Genomic DNA, 18,325 nt, shown 5'->3' with positions numbered 1-18,325 from the left:
ACCTTTAAGAGTTTTTACCTTCTTTTACACCTGTACAGTGAGCACGAAAATCCAGTGCTGGTCAATGTTTACTTGGCTCACATATTAACTCCTAGACCAGACAGGGAGTAGCACAGAGCCAAACCCAAGATAAGCAGCTAAATCCACATGGTCTGTCTTTGTGAGTAGTTCCTACTGCAGAGTCAAGAGGTAAACACCAGTCAAAAAGTAAACTGAAACATTTAATTGTTATATAAAATAAGACTATGAAATTTTATGTAAAAATCCAGCTTCTTAAATATGGTACATTCACTTCCTCACAGAATATTTAAATATTCAGGTCACTTATGCTATATTTTCACCATATTTGAATTAAAATCATTGGATAAATTAAAACATCCCTACCAAAAGATACCACAACTTATACAAACAAAACTAAGCAATAATACTTTTTTTTAAATACAAAATGTAAAGAAATTAATAACTCTTAGAGCATGCTACAATTTTTTGCCAGAAAAATATATGGGATCATTTTTATGTAACTAGAAAATATACAGTGTGGTTTTCATTTCTCTTTCTAAAATTCAGTCTCATACAATTTCCATTTAACTTAATAAATATGTACAACAGAAATGTTTATATCTCAAAAAATATAAATAGCAAATACTGTAGTAGAGCCTGGTCTGACATTGTTTTCTCATCTAGTGACTATAGTGGGGCTTTTCAACTCTGAATGTGCAAAAATGCAGAATCAGGCCCTTAGTGTTAACAACAGGTTAATAGCTTTTACAAAAGTGATTTTATTAAAGAAAAACTTCCAAAAACACTGCAAAAGATTTAGAGCTATTCCAGTCAGGCATTTCTATAAATAGCAAGACATAATGTAGGGAAACAATGTTCCAGTATAATTACTGCTGGCAGTAATTAGGGAAAAATAGTCAGTGGAGAATGAAAAATATCTTGAACTAGACACATCTTACTTTCACTGATTTACTTTGGTTCCTTACCATTTCTAAAAAGAGTTTCTGGTATAATCTATACATTGTAAATCTGTGAAGAAACTTAATCACCTTCTTCAGACTTTGGATGGTTGGTTTTGGAAAGTGGTACGTTTTCAAGTGCTTCAGTCCATACATTAAACCTTTAGTGGTGTCTTGGTCACCGTTCTTTATTCTCCACAGATTGAGAAGTTTCAGAACTTGCTCTGTAGGCTGACACAGTTTCATTGTGCGCTCGATGTCCTCTTTTCCCACTTTCTTGCCTGGTAAATTTGCCATCAATGTGTTGAGATGTTCGAAGGTGAGGTTTGGGTGGCCAATATGTTTTAAGACATTATTTTCACAAAGATCAATATCTATGGAGAGTGAAAAGGAAAGAGAGGTAAGTACAATGAATTACAATTTTGCCATGGTCTGCAAAAAATCCTTCCAATTGTCAAGGTGAATATTCCTTTTCTTTTTTACGGCATTTCAAATAATTCAGCAATGCAGGGTTTCTTTTTTTTTTTTTTTCAGGCTCAGGAAAAGCACTTAAGAATTTAATTAACTTTGCAAAGACAAACAGCCCCAAATTAGAAACAAACTTAGCAGCAAGTATTTATTGCTATACACTCGTTTCATCTATCTTGTAACATGTTCTGTGTATGTGATAGGACTCCTAACGTTTGGTTCCAGTGAATGAAAAATTTGGTTGCCTTCTTCAGAAATGTCTAGGCAAGCTTTGCTAAAGCAGTCATTTTAAGTTTTGAAGTATTCTAGACATTTCACAGTCTGACATAAGCATACATATTAAAAAGGAGAGGGAGAAAAAAACATTTTGCAGCATTTTTCAAATCTATTGAGTGGTCAAAAGGTCGCTCAGATGTGGTGGTTGTTGATGGTGGCTTACATAAAAAGACTTGGCCTGACTCTTATAAAAACCTCGGTGTTAACATTGCAGCACTATGTCACCTTTGACACCTGTCTTGGCAGATTCAGCACAAACAAAGTGGTGAAATGGCATGACAAATAGGTATCGGAAAGGAAAAAGAAGGGAAAGCCTGTCTGTGTATTCCTCAGTCTCATGCATCCCCATTCTGTGTATAGATGTCCTAGTCTGAGCTGTCAGTCTCCATTTTATAGAGAACAAATTGCACCCTCCGTGGCAGGGATCCAGCTCCCCCCATCCTCAACAGCCACTTCTCAGATGTAACAACGGGAAACTTTTTCCCAACTTGACAAATCGTCTGGGACAGAGTTAATTTTCTTCATAGTAGCTATTATGGGGCTGTGTTTTTAATTTGTGCTGGAAACAGTGCTAATAACACAGGGATGATTGAGCTATTGCTGAGCATTGCTTACACACAGTCAAGGCCTTTTCTGCTCCTCACCCAACCCCACCAGTGAGGGGGTTGGAGGTGCACAAGAACTCAGGAGGGGGGACAGCTGACCCCACCTTACCAAAGGGATATTCCATACCGTATGATCTCATGCTCAACCTGTATTTTAGGGGAAGAAGAAGGAAGTGAGGACGTTTGGAGTGATAGCATTTGTCTTCCCAAGTAATCATTACACACGATGGATTCCTGCTGTCCTGGAGATGGCTGAACAGCTGCCTGCCCATGGGAAGTGGTGGATGAATTCTTTGTTTTGCTTCACTTGTGTGCACAGCTTTTGCTTTACCTATTAAACTGTCTTTATCTCAACACATGAGCTTTCTCACCTTTCTCTCTCCCATCCCATCAGGATGGAATAAGTGAGTGGCTGCGTGGGGCTTAGTTGCCAGCTTGGTTTAAACCATGACAGTTGTGTAGTCTCCAAAGGGGATCTTGGCTGTGACACCACACAAGCTCCCAAGGGGGCTACAAGTCTGGGAAGAATTCAGTCCTGGACTGATCAGGAGAAGCTGAGCTCTTTTCCTGCTTCCCTTCAACTTCACTGTGCTTACTGAATCAGTAAATCTCTGTCAAGCCCTGCAGGTCGAGACCCCCTCAGAACATAACACACCACCTCAAGGTATTTGATCCCAAGCAATTTTTAAAATGCCACTTAGAAGGTTGCTTTTAATGTATGTTCTGTCAAAATAAGGTACCTTGAATAATCTTCTTGACCATATCTTGATCTTTGTTTTGCTGCTTCCATAACTTCAAAAGCTGGAAGGTCTGCTCTTGCGAACCGTGCCTTTGTTTAATCCTTTCAATATTTTCCGTGCTAACTTTTGTGCCAGGCAAACTGTCCGCTAGCATGTTCAGCCAGTTAGGTGCGAGAAATGTGGGAACAGCAAACCTGAAGAAAGCCTCCTCGCACAGGGTTACATCTGAAATGAAAAAGAATATGTCAGTTGTTCTGATCTCATTATCCTGCTTGTCTCTGAAAAATAATAAAAAAAAAAAAAGAGCAAGCAGCAAGGATGATAAGAAAAACACTTTAAAAATAATCTAAAAGGTGGTCTTTATAATGCTTTTACTCTCTGAGCATAAGTTCCATTTGGTCTGACCTACAATAATTACAACTCTACTATGGCCATCACCATGGCAGGCAAATGGCTAACAAGCCAGATATTTTTCTCATCAGTGCTGATACATTCATTTTAGCTATAATTAAAGGTATCTTTTCTGACCACTCTTTCTTAATATGACACATACCTATTTCGCATTTCTGAGGTGCCGTATCTGTATTTTCCTGACAGACGTTGTCACGAATTGCATTTCCTTTCAATGCTGTTTTGAAACCCAGTGCACTACAGTTTGTGTGCTTTAGACAGGCTGCTTTGGACGATGTTTCATTTGAGAAAAATCCCTCTGGACATCTCTTACATACAGTGTCGCTCTCAGGGGTACCTGGGAAAACAGGGAAACAATGCATCCAGTTACATAGAATATCAACTGTGAAAAAAATATACAAGAACACAAAAAGGAAATATTCCTCCCAAAACTGTCATTCTTCTGCTTGTCACATTGCTGGTATATGAAGGAATCACACTTAGGAAAAACAAAAACCAAACCAAACCAAAACGAACAAACAAACAAACAAAAAAAACCCCACCCTCCCCCCAAAATACCAACACACTTTAAATTTTAAAAATAAAAAATATTCTTTAAGAGAATTATGTTCCTGCTAGAGTAATAAATAGTAGCCTTACATACACTTGTTACCAGCTTTAAAATCAGTAATTCCTGAATTAATCAGTAATTTACTGAAATAATATATTTCGATTGGTAATTACTTGAGTCTATTCAGCCATTACATGATGTCTGACCTTCATCCTTCAACTGTATTCTGTGCAATAATTAAATAGCACAAGATACTGCTCTAAATTGTAATATCTGTCCAGAACCTTACTCCAATGCTTTACTTTAGTTCTAGCTAAAAATATAGCCAGACTAAATATCAACTAAAAGCCCTCTTAAAAGTACTTTCCCTACTCAAATATTAAATGATACAGGAAAACAGAATTTCAGTAACATTTCTGAACTTTTTTTCTGGGCTTGAATAAAACATTATTTAAAGCACAGAACGTAGACCATTCAACATAGGAAAAATATTTCATATCCATATATATTTTTTGCTTGGTGTTTCACTTTTATAAGGCATAGTTTTACTTCAGAACCAAATATATGATACAACCATTGAATAACAATATATAGTTCTATCACACTGACAAAAAGGAAGAAAATGAATGCATGAAATCTGGAACAATGCAAACAGTCTAACCACCAGTAGCAGGAAAGCAACAGCACCAATAAATGTTATATGTTCACTCTTAATTTATCTTTACTCAGCCAACATTTATCAAGTGCCGAAAGTCTAGCATCTAATATTCTGTTATTGCACATGAACTTAAGCACATGCTTAAAATTCTTTGGAGATAATTGGAAACTATATTTGAACAAGAAAATGCCTCCATCTAGTGTATTTTGGAAGTATTTACATGTGGGTGCTTATTTTAATGCTAGCTTTTAAGTAATTTTATTTATTTTGGAAATTTCCTTACGGAAAAGGAGTATGAACCTCTAGTTTTCAATGGGATGTGAAATGAAGAATAATACTTGCATACACCCGACCTAACACTTCTTTTATCAGACAACAAGTGAAAACAAAGGAGAAACTTTTAGCTGTTGTGCACCTGAATAATCAGGGGCTGTGTGTATTGCTAAAGCCCCCAGATGCTCTGCTTTTCGCAGAGCCCGCCTGTTTTCCCGCCCGTGGCTCTGGGCTGGATCAACACCGGCCAACCCTGCACCTGCAGCAATTTGCTTTGCTGAGAAGTCTCAACTTTTAGCGCATTTCCCTGCTACAGACACACTGCTGTTGTGTTCCGGAAAGGGAAAGAGAGTCCCTGCAAACGGTGTGTCGTTCTGCTCACAGCTTCCTCTACAACCTTCACAGCTCAAGAGGGAAATAAAACCGGTCATGTCTCAGCCTTCTCAGGCTTGAGCCACTTTCCAGCTTTGCCAGCTGCTTCTCTGCTGCTGTTCAGAGTACGAGCCTCTGCAGCCCAGCCGCCCTTCTGCTGCTCCCTCTGGTTCACCCCAAATCCTCCATTCTCCCCAGGCACAGGGAGATGGTGCTGCCTCCCCAGCACATCGCGGCTCAAAGCTCTGCCACATACAGTGCCAACCGCAGCAGAAAGGAACAAAACCTTACTCTGCACTCACAGAAGGGGAAAACTGAAGTGATCTGCCCAATGTAATCGTGAGCAACCAGCATGTTTTAAACTTCAAATGAGACACTGGACCACACCATCTCTCTGTGTGGCAGTAGAAGCATATTTTTCTACACTGAGGTCCTATTTCACCTGAATTTACGTCATTAAAATGTTCAAGCCTATCATATGGCAGAAACCAGGAACACAGTGTGGGCCATGCTTATTAAATTCTTGGTCGATGCCTCATGTCAAAAATGACTATTGACACAGGGGGACGCAATTATCTTTACAATGTTTTCATTCCTTTTTTGAGGTCTGCTTCGGTTTAGCTGGTTCATCCTGATGGTCTTTTGGAAACCAGCTCTCCAATAAATCACATGATTTGGCAGTTTATCTTCTTCCAAAGTTTGTTTCATTTGAAACTGAGGGATTCAAATTTATCTGCCACAGTTTTACTCTGCTTGCAGAGATGGAGTGGGCTGGTTACTCAGACAATTTATACTTTTTTGTTTGTCTTCCAAATGGTCTTTCTGAGAACTTTGTTTCTGTACCCATTTGACTTACTGCTGAAGTACAGTGCAACCTCATTAACCCAAGCCCCTGGGCATAAGGATTTAGGTTAATGAAGGTTTACACTACGGAAATGTGGTAGCTGCCAGTGGAAATGTTTAACGGTGGCAAGAGCACCAGGATAATGCTTAGTTAACCAGTTACTCAGGGACTTGCGAGCAGCTACAGCAGGGACACTTCTCCTTATGTCAAAGTTGTTCTCCAACGAGATGTTCACAGCACTGCTAGGTGAACACCTGCCCTGGGTGAGCCTGCTTTATCAGGTGTGTTGGACTACATGGTCTCCAGAGGTCCCTTCCAACCTCAACCATTCTGTGACTCTGTGAACATGAGACAGAACTCCAAACCTGTCACTCACCACAGCTCTAAAGTGCACAGGCCAGCCCCAGTGATTCTCACTGCATATACGTAACTCCTAGGGAATTAATTCTGTAGTCTGTGTCCAAAACGCTTTGATTTTCTGTATTCTCTTCCTCAGCGCACTTCCCCAGGCAGTTTCCAACCTCTGGTGCAGTGACAGTTTACAATTCTTTCAGACTGTATTAAATACTGGAGCTGAACTGGGCCATGACATTTGCCAAATGATAAATTCTGTATTTTGTTTTGAGAGGAGAACTTATTATTGTTTTAACAATTTATGTTGTCTTAAATGAAGAATACACTCCACTGAAAAATTCAGCTTTGCTCTGTATCCCCACCAGACTTCCAGCACAATGCCAGCCTGCTTGACAAAGAAATGTTTGCTTGTTTGATAATAGTAACAGGTTCCCTAAGAGTTCCACTTAGGATGCTGATAATTAATTATTACCACATATTGCTGTGATGCTAGAGCTATATTAATATTGTTATAATTATACACTTGGTGTCAAACATGTAGTGCTCCTGGTGTTTGTCAAGATATACGGTTGCTTGAAACAGAAGATTTCAAAATGAAAAACATGATTATTTATCACACACACAAATACTACATTCCAGATAATGTTCCTTTAAAAGAGGCAATCCATCATGTTTCTCATTAGAGTGCAATTTGCTACATTTGCTACTGCCATTAAGTTATATATTACTGTAGGAGCAGAGTATTCCACTGAGAAATGTTCCCTTGGCTACAGTCCAAATGATGCAGACTAAAACAGGTTCAATTGCCTTTACAATTTACTGTCCTGTAATTTCATCTGGACGAGCCTCTTTCCTAATCTTGTAACTGCCACGAGTCGTTGACGTGCCGCAGAGCTCTAATTAAGTCTGTGCGTATGGAAAAGCGCCACGTACCTGGCTGTGCAACGCCGAATCCGGGAGGACACTCCGTGTGCTTCAAACAAAACTCGAGCTCCAGGTATCTGCCCTGGACGCACTCGCAGACGCGGTTCTGCGTGCTGGTGCACTCCTGCTTGACGTACTGCAGCTCTTTGCAGACGGAGCTGCAGTACTGGCACTCCTCGTTGCTGTTCCACTCCTCGGCGTAGTACTGGTCCGGGCACGGGGCACAGCGCGTGGGGCTGCTGGCCGTGCAGTGCTGCTGTACGTAGCTCCCAGGAGGGCACTGGTCACACAGGAGCTGACGAGATGTCCCTGGGTCGTAATGGGGATACTTGGGGGGAGAGTCATCCTGGATGCTCCACTTAACAGAAATGTCCAAGAGCTAGCAATAGGAAAATAAAACATCACTCGCTTTAGTTCTGGGGAGCACCGTGGTCACAAGGGAACATAAATTTTCATTAGTTTATGAGTCTATTCATGTTGCTATCTCCAAAAAAATATTTGCATTAGAAATTTATAAAATATTAGCCAACTTCTGGACTCTCCCACGTCTGTCTTAGAATGGGAAAATTTTAGGATCTTATCCAGCAGATCTTCCTGATGGAAGTACTTCCTTGTTCTTCCAGAGATGTAGATCCTATTCTCATCCCATTTATACTCTTTTTGATATCACTGGGCAATGACCTTCTACTGCCTGGCACCAGACAACCTGGTCTATTAATTTCATTGGCAACAGGCTCGATGCACAGTGAGGTGGGGATCATGCACTCCTGTGTTTTTAGCATCCAGTACTCCAGGTGCAAAGAAAATGATATCTGAGCACACAAACCTGATCAGCATACTGCACCTTTGCCACAGATACCTTTCAAGGTGATGTCTTACATTATTTCTTTTTATCAGCAACAAATGGATAGAACAATATAGGTTACTTTTCAGTGCTTAGCATTTAATCTTGCACTGAAGAGCAGCTGCTCTGGGGATAAAATATGGCAGCTACATCAAGTATGAAGATGCAGCTTCAGACAGAGGCAAAGAATGCTGCAGTTCATGAAGGGTACGTCAAGGACTTCAACACATGAGCTGGAAGAGCCCAGGTTAATGCTTTCACTTCCCACCTAAAACCATCAGCTCACGGCTGCCGCGAGGAGCCGGTTCAGTCCCGGCACACGTCATGACCGCTGCACTCCTGCAGCATTCGGCTTTGTTGGTGCAATTTGGGATCTAGCAAAGCGAGATGACCCGCCCTTCCGTAAAGACAACCTCCGCAACACATCATTTTGGTCTTCTAACTGAAAATTTGGTTCTGTGATTCCATGAGCCTACCAAAAAAATAACTCTCAGGTTTATTCCCTACAAACCACCCTGAGCACCATGGGGTCTGCCGGCAGCTCACTCTCCACACAGAGAACCCGGTTCTATCCCAGCACTCCGCCACCAGCGTGTGAATCCTCTTCTAGAACTTGTACATTGTATGAAACTGTCTCTGAACGAAGATTTTTTTTTTCTACATATCCATTCAAAATATAAATCCAGCTGACTTGTCTTTGTTGCTATTCTAATCCCAGTCAGCTAATACGGAGCTGTCAATTCAATTGCAAGAACGCATTTTCTTCTTTTCCAATGCAGATGTCCCCAAAGTGTAAGTGGAATTAACTCTTTTTATTCAATCAAACCCTGTATTTCCTAAAGAGGCTTCACCTAAGGGCCCCACTTTTGCCACAGCACAGCACTTCTTAAGTGATAGTCTTATTAAGGTTGTAAAGGACAATGTAATCGTTCACCTGCATTAACACAAGTCACAGCATTTGCATTAAATAATATTAGGTACTTAAATTAGGAACTCTTGCTGCTTAAGAATATATTTTTATTGCACTCTCCAACTGCCTGTCTGTGAATCCACTTTTTATAGAAGTGTACTTAGACAGCCTGAAGAACGAAATGCAGGTAGTATGGATATTTCCCATAGCCTCTTCTGGTAACCCTTTACTGAGCCCTATAATTTCTCCAATCTTTGATTTCTACTGGTGGAGATCCAACTTTTTCTTGTGGTCTCAATGCACAATGTCTTCCACTGCGAGAAAATCTACAGCTATTACTCTAGTAAGAAGAAGTCCTGGGATCTTATTAATTATTGATGTGAACAGTCGGGTTTTCTTCTATGGTTTTTATTCAGTAATAGATAATACAGCATCCTAGACTTCAAGACTTGCATGGACACACGCATTCCCTTTGCAGAACGTAACGGACTGCAACACGCAGCACAGATAGTACAAAGACAAGCAGCAACCCGCATTTCATGCAGACATCTCCAGAAAACCAAGATAATACCCATCACAGATGAAAACCTGACACTGTGAAAATGATTAGGGATGGCAACGAGACGTGGACAGCACGTCCTCGTGTAGAAACACCAGTTATCCTTCTATGCAATGCACGGCTCACAACAAACCCCAAGCTGCCACTGCAGCAGAAGCTGCTCCTCTAGGTCATGTCTCTGCCATGTTTTCAGGTGTGAACAGTTAGATGGACCATTTCATGGCTGCTCAACTCCCCTCTGCAACACGCAGGAGTAAGAACAAGATTTTGCTATTTTCCTTGCTTGATAATTTACATTGAAAATCATAGATGAGGCAACTGAGAGGGTTTGCTGCAGATCAGGATTTAAAATAATTCTAATTCAGCAACCAGGGTGTGATTGTATGGAGTTTTGTAAGGAAAAATGGAGGCACTTGCTTCCTGAAGAACCTACAGCTATGTGAAGCAAACCAATAAAAAATGAAAACAATTCAACACAATTTGAGATGAATTGATTTAAAAAATTGAGCAAACAATACTTCAACAATATGTGCCTGAGACCATGCAAAGTTTTGCCTTTCAAAGTACCAATAACTATAAATTATTAATGGCAACCACAATACTATTAATCTAAATGAGTATAACCAATAACCATAATAATAGGATTAATAAATCAGTATCACTGAAAGGATGATCAGTCTTTGCATTTGATTTTTTTTGTGTGTTTTTGAAACAAAAGCACATCACACCTGTCTTCTCTTCCTTCCCAGAAACACACATTATGTAGCTGCCATTATCCATCCATCAGTAGCTGAGCCATATGTGTGCAGGATCTAACTCTTTTACTTGGTAAACAATTGTGAGAAAAGACTGTTCATCCAAACTAAAGCTGTAAATGCAAACATTAGCCTGGTATTTTATGATAACATTTTATACATCATCTTCAACAGAGAGCTAGATGACCATAACTATTATTGTTATGATCCTAACAGTACAGTGAGATGTGTGATTCATTGCCACAGGACATGGTAAACAGCTGAGTTTGAAGTTCAAAACGCAACTGGACATAATAGTGGAGGAAAATTCTAATAAAAGGCTATTAAAGATATAAATCCCTTTTTGATCAGGAAATCCCTAAGCACAAATTGCTTGAGTCTTGGGGAGTGTTTTGGAAAAATGTCACTATTTTTCTTCCTTTTTCTTCAATCTCGTCTATGCTTCAGTTAGAAACCCCAGTCATAGACAACATATGGGGCTTTTAAAGGCTTTTTTTCTGGGTTATTTTTTTCTTAGACCCAGTACAGCCATTAATATGTTGTTAAGTACATTTCTAGACTCCAATTAACAAACCCACACTTCTTCATAAGACTACTGTAGGTCCCTTAATAATACTTAGATAATAAATCAGCAAGATTGCCTTCTATGCAGACTGAAAACACCTAGCACAAGTATTCTGAGTATTAATATGCAACCCGGAAATCAGAAGTTATGTTTGAACCTACATCAAGTGCCAAAGTAGAAGCAATCTATTTTTCAGGAGTTTTGCAAAAAGGCAAGAGGAATGGTGGAACGTAATTAACTAGGATTTTTACTAGTTTTACTGCAGCAACTTGATGTGAACAGGCTGAAAAGACTCTTGTCCCGAAGCTCACAGAATAAGCTAGAGGGGAACACACTAAACTGTCCTTTCTACTGGCCTAAGACACACTGAATTTGTGCTTATATTAGCAAGTTGGGTCACCTGTTACTGCAGATTCGTAGAGCAAAACAGATGGTGCTGAGCACCTGACATCCACATTATGCATGATTCGGGGGATTATTTTGGACTAACTTCAGTCTGCTCTCAGGGACTGAGCATGCGTTAGTGGTTACGGCGCATCTGGTGCACTTCTGGAGCTTATGTCTACATTTACTTTCATCAATCCAGTTTACTTTTGCAAACCCATTTTGTGCACTGCAAGTCTGCTCTGATGTGCAAAATAAAATACAGTAAATAAGGATGATAAGGAGAGGCACTTCAAAAGCCTGTTCCTGAATCAAATGAAAATGCTAATTCAATGCATTTTGTCTGATTGCTGACATTTCTCCTCCTAAGCCATGCTATGACCAACTTGTTAGCTAGTTCTCAGTCACATAAAACCCTTTACTGACCTGTATGCCCATACTTAAAGGTGGGCAATGTACTAAACACCTTCATCTCTGCTGTAAGAAAAAGCACTATCTAAGCACATGAAAATGCTGCAATCAAAACTTACTAGTTCTGAACATACGTCTTCCTCAAAGCTTCACAGAAAGCAGGATTTCTCCCTGATCCTGCTGGCACTGGGCTGTTTTGCACTTGCTGGAGAAGGCAGCATGTTCCAGTTTGAAAGGAGGAAGAAACTAGAAGCCTGGCTTCAGTTTACTGGAATCAGAAGTAGAGGCCACAAACATGTTCACCCTTTAACCCTCAAGAAACCAAAGCTGGAATCTATAAATACTATACTTGGCCAAGCTATGGATTTGTCATTCAGAAGATCGCATAAAATTCTGTTCATCCTTGTTTAGGGAAGGTTATTTCAACCTGGAAGAGGTACCGAGAAAGGTCAGAAAGATACAGAGAGCCTCATCTTGAAGTTGTTCAATACCCTGGCAATTCAAAACAGTACCTAGAGGTTAAGCAAAAATAGATAGTGAACACACAGAGGGAGAAGAACTTTCTCTGTTAAAGGATAATGCCAGCAAATGAAAAGGGGATTCTCTCTTCAGAGGAAGTTTGGGAACAGCCTTGTACTGAGAAGCAGGTGCAGAAACCCAAGTAGTTTAAACATAGCTCGCAATGCATTTCTGAAAGCAAATACACCCTTTGGTTTCCTGGAAGAGCTGAGGAACAGACTGAAATGATCCGGGCAGGTCCTTTCAGTTTTAAACACCAAGGAATCCTTGATATCTCAACACCAATGTAAGACAATGATACTCAGTTATCTTGTTCATCTCAACAAATTCACTGTTACTCTGGCTCAGTTGCAAAGGGTTCTCTTAGAGGTACTGGAATACAAGGCTTAATTTAAAAAAAAAAATCCCAATTGTTTTAGAGTGGTGGCTTTTTATTTGTTTATGAATATGAAATGCTATCAGTAACAAAATAATTACTAAACCAAAACATAACAAAAGTTAGTATCATTAACTACATCTATCAACCCATTGGGTGAAATTCGCCTCCAGTGTCATGGGCTGAAAGGGCTGAAAAGCTCAGTCCTTGTCTATCTCCCTGGGCCAAATCCTGCGTACCCCTCAGGATGACCATCTCCGTGGAAGGACTTGGGATGAACCGTAAGTACTGAAATATAAGTCTAGTGTAAGTCAATGCAAATACTGAGAACTCATTCAAAATGAGTTACCCAGGATTAAAAAGCAATTCTTTGATTGTGTCACTCAACACATTAGGCCTAAAGCTATATTTTTCTATACCATCTTTATGTCAGCATACACAAAATGTCAATGCTAACATAAAACTCCCATGCAGTCCATTTATTTGAGCCCTTAGAAGATGCTTTTCAAAGAGAAATAATGTGATTGTAAAATTTCTTTTCAGATCCTGGGCATGAAAAAACTACACGCCCTTTCCTTTCATCTTTAAATGTAAGGCAAAGAGCCACTTGCTTTTTCTTGTTGAATTAAAATAAACTGGAAGACAAAGCACATAAAGGAAAAATCCTTCAAGCATCATCCCCTGAAATCACTGCTTTGTGAGAGAAAAGAAAGTGGCTTTTCAGCATATGAAAATATTATTATATAGTTTGGCTTTGTGGTTTTGGGTTGTAGACCAAAGGAGAATGTTTAATTCGCTGAGAAAGATAAATCTGTTTCTGTTTCACATTCCACAACGATTCTGAAGCATATTTTCCTGTGTGATAAATAATCGTTCAAAGCATCTGTCAGATTGCTCCTAGTGTTTGCATTGGGTTCAAAGTAAAACCTCATAACTCTCCTACTTTTGCTTTCTACACCAAGTATTTGGACAAAGCTAAGGCAGGAGGCCTTAGGCAGAATGCCTCACTGAAATAATGCACAGACCTCAGAGAAACCTCAGTGGCAAAATATAGCACTGGATGATGTTAAAGGGGTCCTCCTAATCAGTAGCTTATCAGATCAAAACAGTATCTCTAGATCCAGTACATGACAGTTTCATGCTGGGTCAGATCCGTGGCTGCCTATTGCAAACAACCGGTGCTAAATATTTGTCACGTGGAGAGATACTCAGATCTCATTCTCCCCACCTTGTTGTTCTGGGGGCCCCATGCAATCCCCAAATCTAAGCTCTTTGGGCTGACAGCCATGCAACATGCCTCACCCCATGGGCACAGCCTAGATGAAGGACATTTTGGCAGATCCCAGCTGAGCATCAGGCACATGACAGAAGCTAAAACAGAGCCATTTTTGCTGGTTTGAGGTTAGTTTATAAAGCTGTTCCACCATTCTGCCAATGGCTTCAGTGCAATCCACCCACTTGGGGCATAACAGGACCTAATTTTGTACGTAAGAGTGGAGATTGCTCTTTTATGTAATGAATATAACTAATGAGTAGCCCAAGCCACCCGTATTCATAACTGAGGACATCAACTGCCATCTCCATTTCTCTGACAGTAAAGCAGTATGTCGAAAATTCAAAGCTTTTAGAGACTTTGTGAGGTACAATTAGTTGCCACTCACAAAGCAGTTCAGGATTCACAAAGCAATTTAGAGGTCTAAAATATTGTTTCATTTTCAGTGGTAGGAAAATTACATTCAACTGAAGAGCAGTTTTGCATCTTATCAAAGTGCTAAATTGAAAGTCCTCATTTATATGAGTCATATTGGTCTGGAAGCTTGTGGAGGAAGAAAGCAGAAAAGCCTAACCAGCTACTCACCAGAAGATGTGTCTTGTCCATAGCTCATGCTTCGGAGCATTATTCACCATAGTGCCAGCAAGGTTTAGAGATAACCCAAGCTTGGGATGTTAGCACCGTGACTACAGTCTGCCTTTGCACTGAACAGAATTACCAACAACTGACCATCTACCTAGAGAAACAGCATGTCCAGTATTATGAGCAAACAGGTGTTTTTGTCCAGGAAGACCATCAGAGTAGTAAATCTACTAGCATAAAAGTTAAATACAGAAGGAAGAAAATGAAAGTTTCTGTGAGATTTGAACAGTGGGTGTTATTTAAATTGCGACAATCTTTTAAAAATTCTTCTGGTAACCTTGGTGTTTTATTTTTAACCAACACACATGCAGACAGACAGAAAGAAAGTCAGACAGAAAGATAACTCCTACCCTCGCGGGCTGCAAAGCCACTGCTGCCTACACACACCAAACACAACAGGCAGGCCAGAAAAAGCACGTCACGTGTGCCCAGAGAGCCAAAAATACAGAGGGGTCAAGTTTAAGGGTCAAGACAGTTACGTGACAAGTAACGAGATCCAGCTCTGGGGAATTTCTTTTAATTCAACCTGATTTCATAATGTTTGTAAGCAGTTTGAGTGTTCCAGCGAACAACACGTACATGTATCCACCACCACAGCAGGTCCCCTTTCTGAAACCCCACCAAAGAGTCCAAGGTTGAAAGTACATCATGTCCAAAAAATCTTTTTTAGATATGGTATCTCCAGATTAAGTTTAAGGTATCGAGCCAAACACAGAACATTGATCTGCTACTGGGCCTCTTACAAGTGTTCTTATAAAACAGGTACTGAAAGTACTTTTCTGAGCTCTAGCTCATCTGGCAGTACTTAAACTCCACAATAACTCTAAACAAATTGCTTTTAAATAATAATTAAAAAAAACAGTTGAATGATGAAGCTTTCTGGTATGTACTCCTGTCACGATGAATTTCAGCTCTGAGACTCATCTGCTAGAGGATTATGCTGAACTCCACCAAAAGCTATTACTTTATGGGACATCACATTTAATCAAAATCAAAATACTGATGTGATTATTTTATGACTGTCACAGATAAGAAGCCAAGCTGGTAACATGCTAATGCTGAAATTCCCAGATTAATTTTCCATGTTTTCATATAGACAAAGAAGGCACAACATCATACATGAGGTGAAAAAGTTGTCCTGTGTTTGTTTGCTGACCACGAGCCTGACAACTTTTTGCTTCCCTTGCACCATTAATTACTTTGGGTTTGTTACTCAAAAAGCTCTTTCAGAAAGTTGTACAGAGAGTAACAAACATGCATTACTCATCGGATCCTGGAAATCTCGTCGCATTTATAAAGAGCTTTCAAAATAAATGGATCTCAGTTCTAACGCTCTGCCGCAACATTAATGCCACTGTCCTCACCAAAACAACCCAGGAGCAAGTTTCTGTGCAGGCATGCGTAACAGCCTGCTCTGAATATTATTTTTGATGTTTTCTTTGAATGTTTTCTTATCCAAAAGATGAATATCCTCCAAATAGATGTTACACAGTATCTGTCTGTATGCAGGTTTTAATTAATCTGACATCATACAAAATTCCACACAGCTAAATGGATTAAATGACATTTTGAAAGATTTACTGCACTGCTAACATTTCTAAATTTGCATTTGGAAGTATCTTGCTAAATCACCAAGTAAACAGCAACTCATTAAAGCAGGGGCTTATACCAGACTTAATAACATGACTTTTTCTGTAATAGATACTGACACAGCTACTAATTCATCACTTTCTTGCACAGGAAGCTGAATTTTCTAAGCCAAACAAGCACCACATGCTTGAGCTTTTTTTTTTTTTCCTGGATTTCACAGCAGTTTTCCCAGTTTTATCTGAGATACTGACCAGTGCCACTGCAGCAGAGATTAGAGACAGGCAGGGATGGAGCTTTTTAAAATTAAAACCAAACACCCCAGCCTAAAGTTTCTAAATTCATTTCTAGATACAGTGTTCTGTGTCATTCCGGTAGGATGAAGCCTTACAAAAGGAGAGAGTCGGACAGGAAAAAAACTCCAAAGAAAAGCAAACTATGCCACTACCTTAAAAATGGGATGAAAATCCCTGCTGCCTCCCTGGAGCTGGATGTGTCCATCGCACTCCAAATCTCACCAGGAAAGCTCAGCGTGAAGAAAGGAAAAGGGTTCACCAAGAAAACGGAGAGAAAACAAACAAAAAAAAAAGCCCCAAAAAACAAACAAACAAACAAACAAACAAAACTAAAGAAAACCAAAACAAACCAGAACAAAAAAAAACGAGAAGAAAAATCGTATGTCCTTGCAGCCTGATCTCTGAAGCCGTAATGCATCTTAAAGCCCATCTACCTCTCTGAAGGGACTTACCACAAGCGTGCAGCACAGGAACTTGTTCATTGTGGTCGGTGGAAGAAACCTCAGCGAGCTGGAAATCAGGCAGAGCGCGGCTCCCGCTCCGGGCTCCCGGCAGCCGGCTGACATCCCCCAACATTAAAGAGACGATATATATATAGTCCCGGTGTAACAGGAAGCTTTGGCTCAGCTTTGATCACTCATTCCCTGCCATGACCAAACTTTTCTCTCTTGCTCGCTGTCTCTCCCCCCTCTTTATTTATTTATTTATATTTTTTTAAGGAACCTGTAAAACTTGATGACTTAATGGAACCCTTTGAGCGTTGTAACCACAGACTGGAAAATGCAGGAGGGAGTGTCAGGGGCTGGCCAGGGGAGGGTTTAATTGGGCTCTGGCTGTCTGGCTGTCTGTCACCACCTCTCCCCCGAGCAGCTGCCTTGGAGGGGACACCCGCACTCTGGTGACGACAGCGGGTCCCTGGGTGCCCCCCGGCTCTTGGGAGACACGTTCAAAAGCTGCTGCTGGAGGCTGAGCCCTGGGCCTTGTGGCAGCACACCCGCGGTTGCCATTTCCCAGGGAGGAAGAGGGCTCCTCTCGGTTCTGCTCCGCAGGGGCTTCCAGGATCAGGGATGGCTGGGAAGCAAAGGCCAGGGAGGGGAAGGCTGAGGGAAAGGAGGATCCCCACCATTTCCCCGTCCCTGCTGGGGCAGGAATGCAAGGAACGGCCATTGCCTGTGCCAGGGCAGGCCTGCGTGACATGGCGGGGGTCCAGCTGCCTGGGCCACCCACCGCCAGCCCTAGCCCCAAGAGCCTTTGTGAGGAGGAGAGAGAGACCTGTGGAAATGATGTGGGGCTTTTCCATGTGTGGTTGTGATTTGTCAGTGACAGTCAGTGTCTGAAAAATTGGGAGGCTTAGTGTTTTCAGCAAGCTCTTGTCCAAAGCAGAGGCCCCACTCAGGGGCCTATTCTTCTTTCTCCACTTGTCATGTGGTGCTTTTAGTTAGAAAAGGACATTTTTCTAAAGCCATAAGGATTAAACCCTGTGGGTCTTGCCTCTCTGGATTGCTCAGAGGGCTCCCTAGAAGCCCCATGGAATCCGTGTGTACCAGGCACAGGGCTGAGCACGGGTTCCCAAGGAAAGGTGTGGAGAAAGGATTTGTTCTCCCAACCTGCAGATGTTCAGAAAGTGATTATGGGAGGCTGTGGGATCCTGGGATAGAAGACAAACCCAGATGTGCCTCCAATTTTCACAGATGGCTTTCACTCTCTTTTCATAGGCCAGACCAAAACCTCAGCTCTGGGTATTCCAGCTCTCAAACATTTGAGATCTGG

General features: G+C 40.9%; 1 protein-coding gene across 1 annotated transcript; it reads right to left on the bottom strand.

Annotated features, from left to right (window-relative positions):
- Positions 1–200: 200 nt before the first annotated feature.
- On the bottom strand, positions 201–17,369 carry TNFRSF11B (TNF receptor superfamily member 11b). The gene is made up of 5 exons (XM_065831664.2): positions 17,008–17,369; positions 7,444–7,813; positions 3,602–3,796; positions 3,049–3,273; positions 201–1,333 (listed from the first exon to the last, which is right to left on the bottom strand). Exons 1-5 carry the CDS (start codon positions 17,119–17,121, stop codon positions 945–947), a joined length of 1,293 nt encoding a protein of 430 aa, XP_065687736.1. The 5' UTR covers positions 17,122–17,369; the 3' UTR covers positions 201–944.
- Between the last annotated feature and the right edge of the window lie 956 nt (positions 17,370–18,325).

This window comes from Patagioenas fasciata, chromosome 2 (genome assembly GCF_037038585.1).
Source record: "Patagioenas fasciata isolate bPatFas1 chromosome 2, bPatFas1.hap1, whole genome shotgun sequence".
Lineage (NCBI taxonomy): Eukaryota > Metazoa > Chordata > Aves > Columbiformes > Columbidae > Patagioenas > Patagioenas fasciata.
The sequence above is the reverse complement of the archived record's forward strand: the minus strand, read 5'-3'. Positions and strand labels throughout refer to the sequence as shown.

Excerpts from the sequence above, each read along its gene's own strand:
- TNFRSF11B (XM_065831664.2), bottom strand. The coding sequence starts at position 17,121 with ATGTCAGCCGGCTGCCGGGAGCCCGGAGCGGGAGCCGCGCTCTGCCTG. Across the intron at positions 3,797-7,443 it reads ATTCGGCGTTGCACAGCCAG|GTACCCCTGAGAGCGACACT; the intron begins GTACGTGGCGCT and ends CTGTTTTCCCAG. Across the intron at positions 3,274-3,601 it reads ACCTCAGAAATGCGAAATAG|ATGTAACCCTGTGCGAGGAG; the intron begins GTATGTGTCATA and ends TTTTCATTTCAG.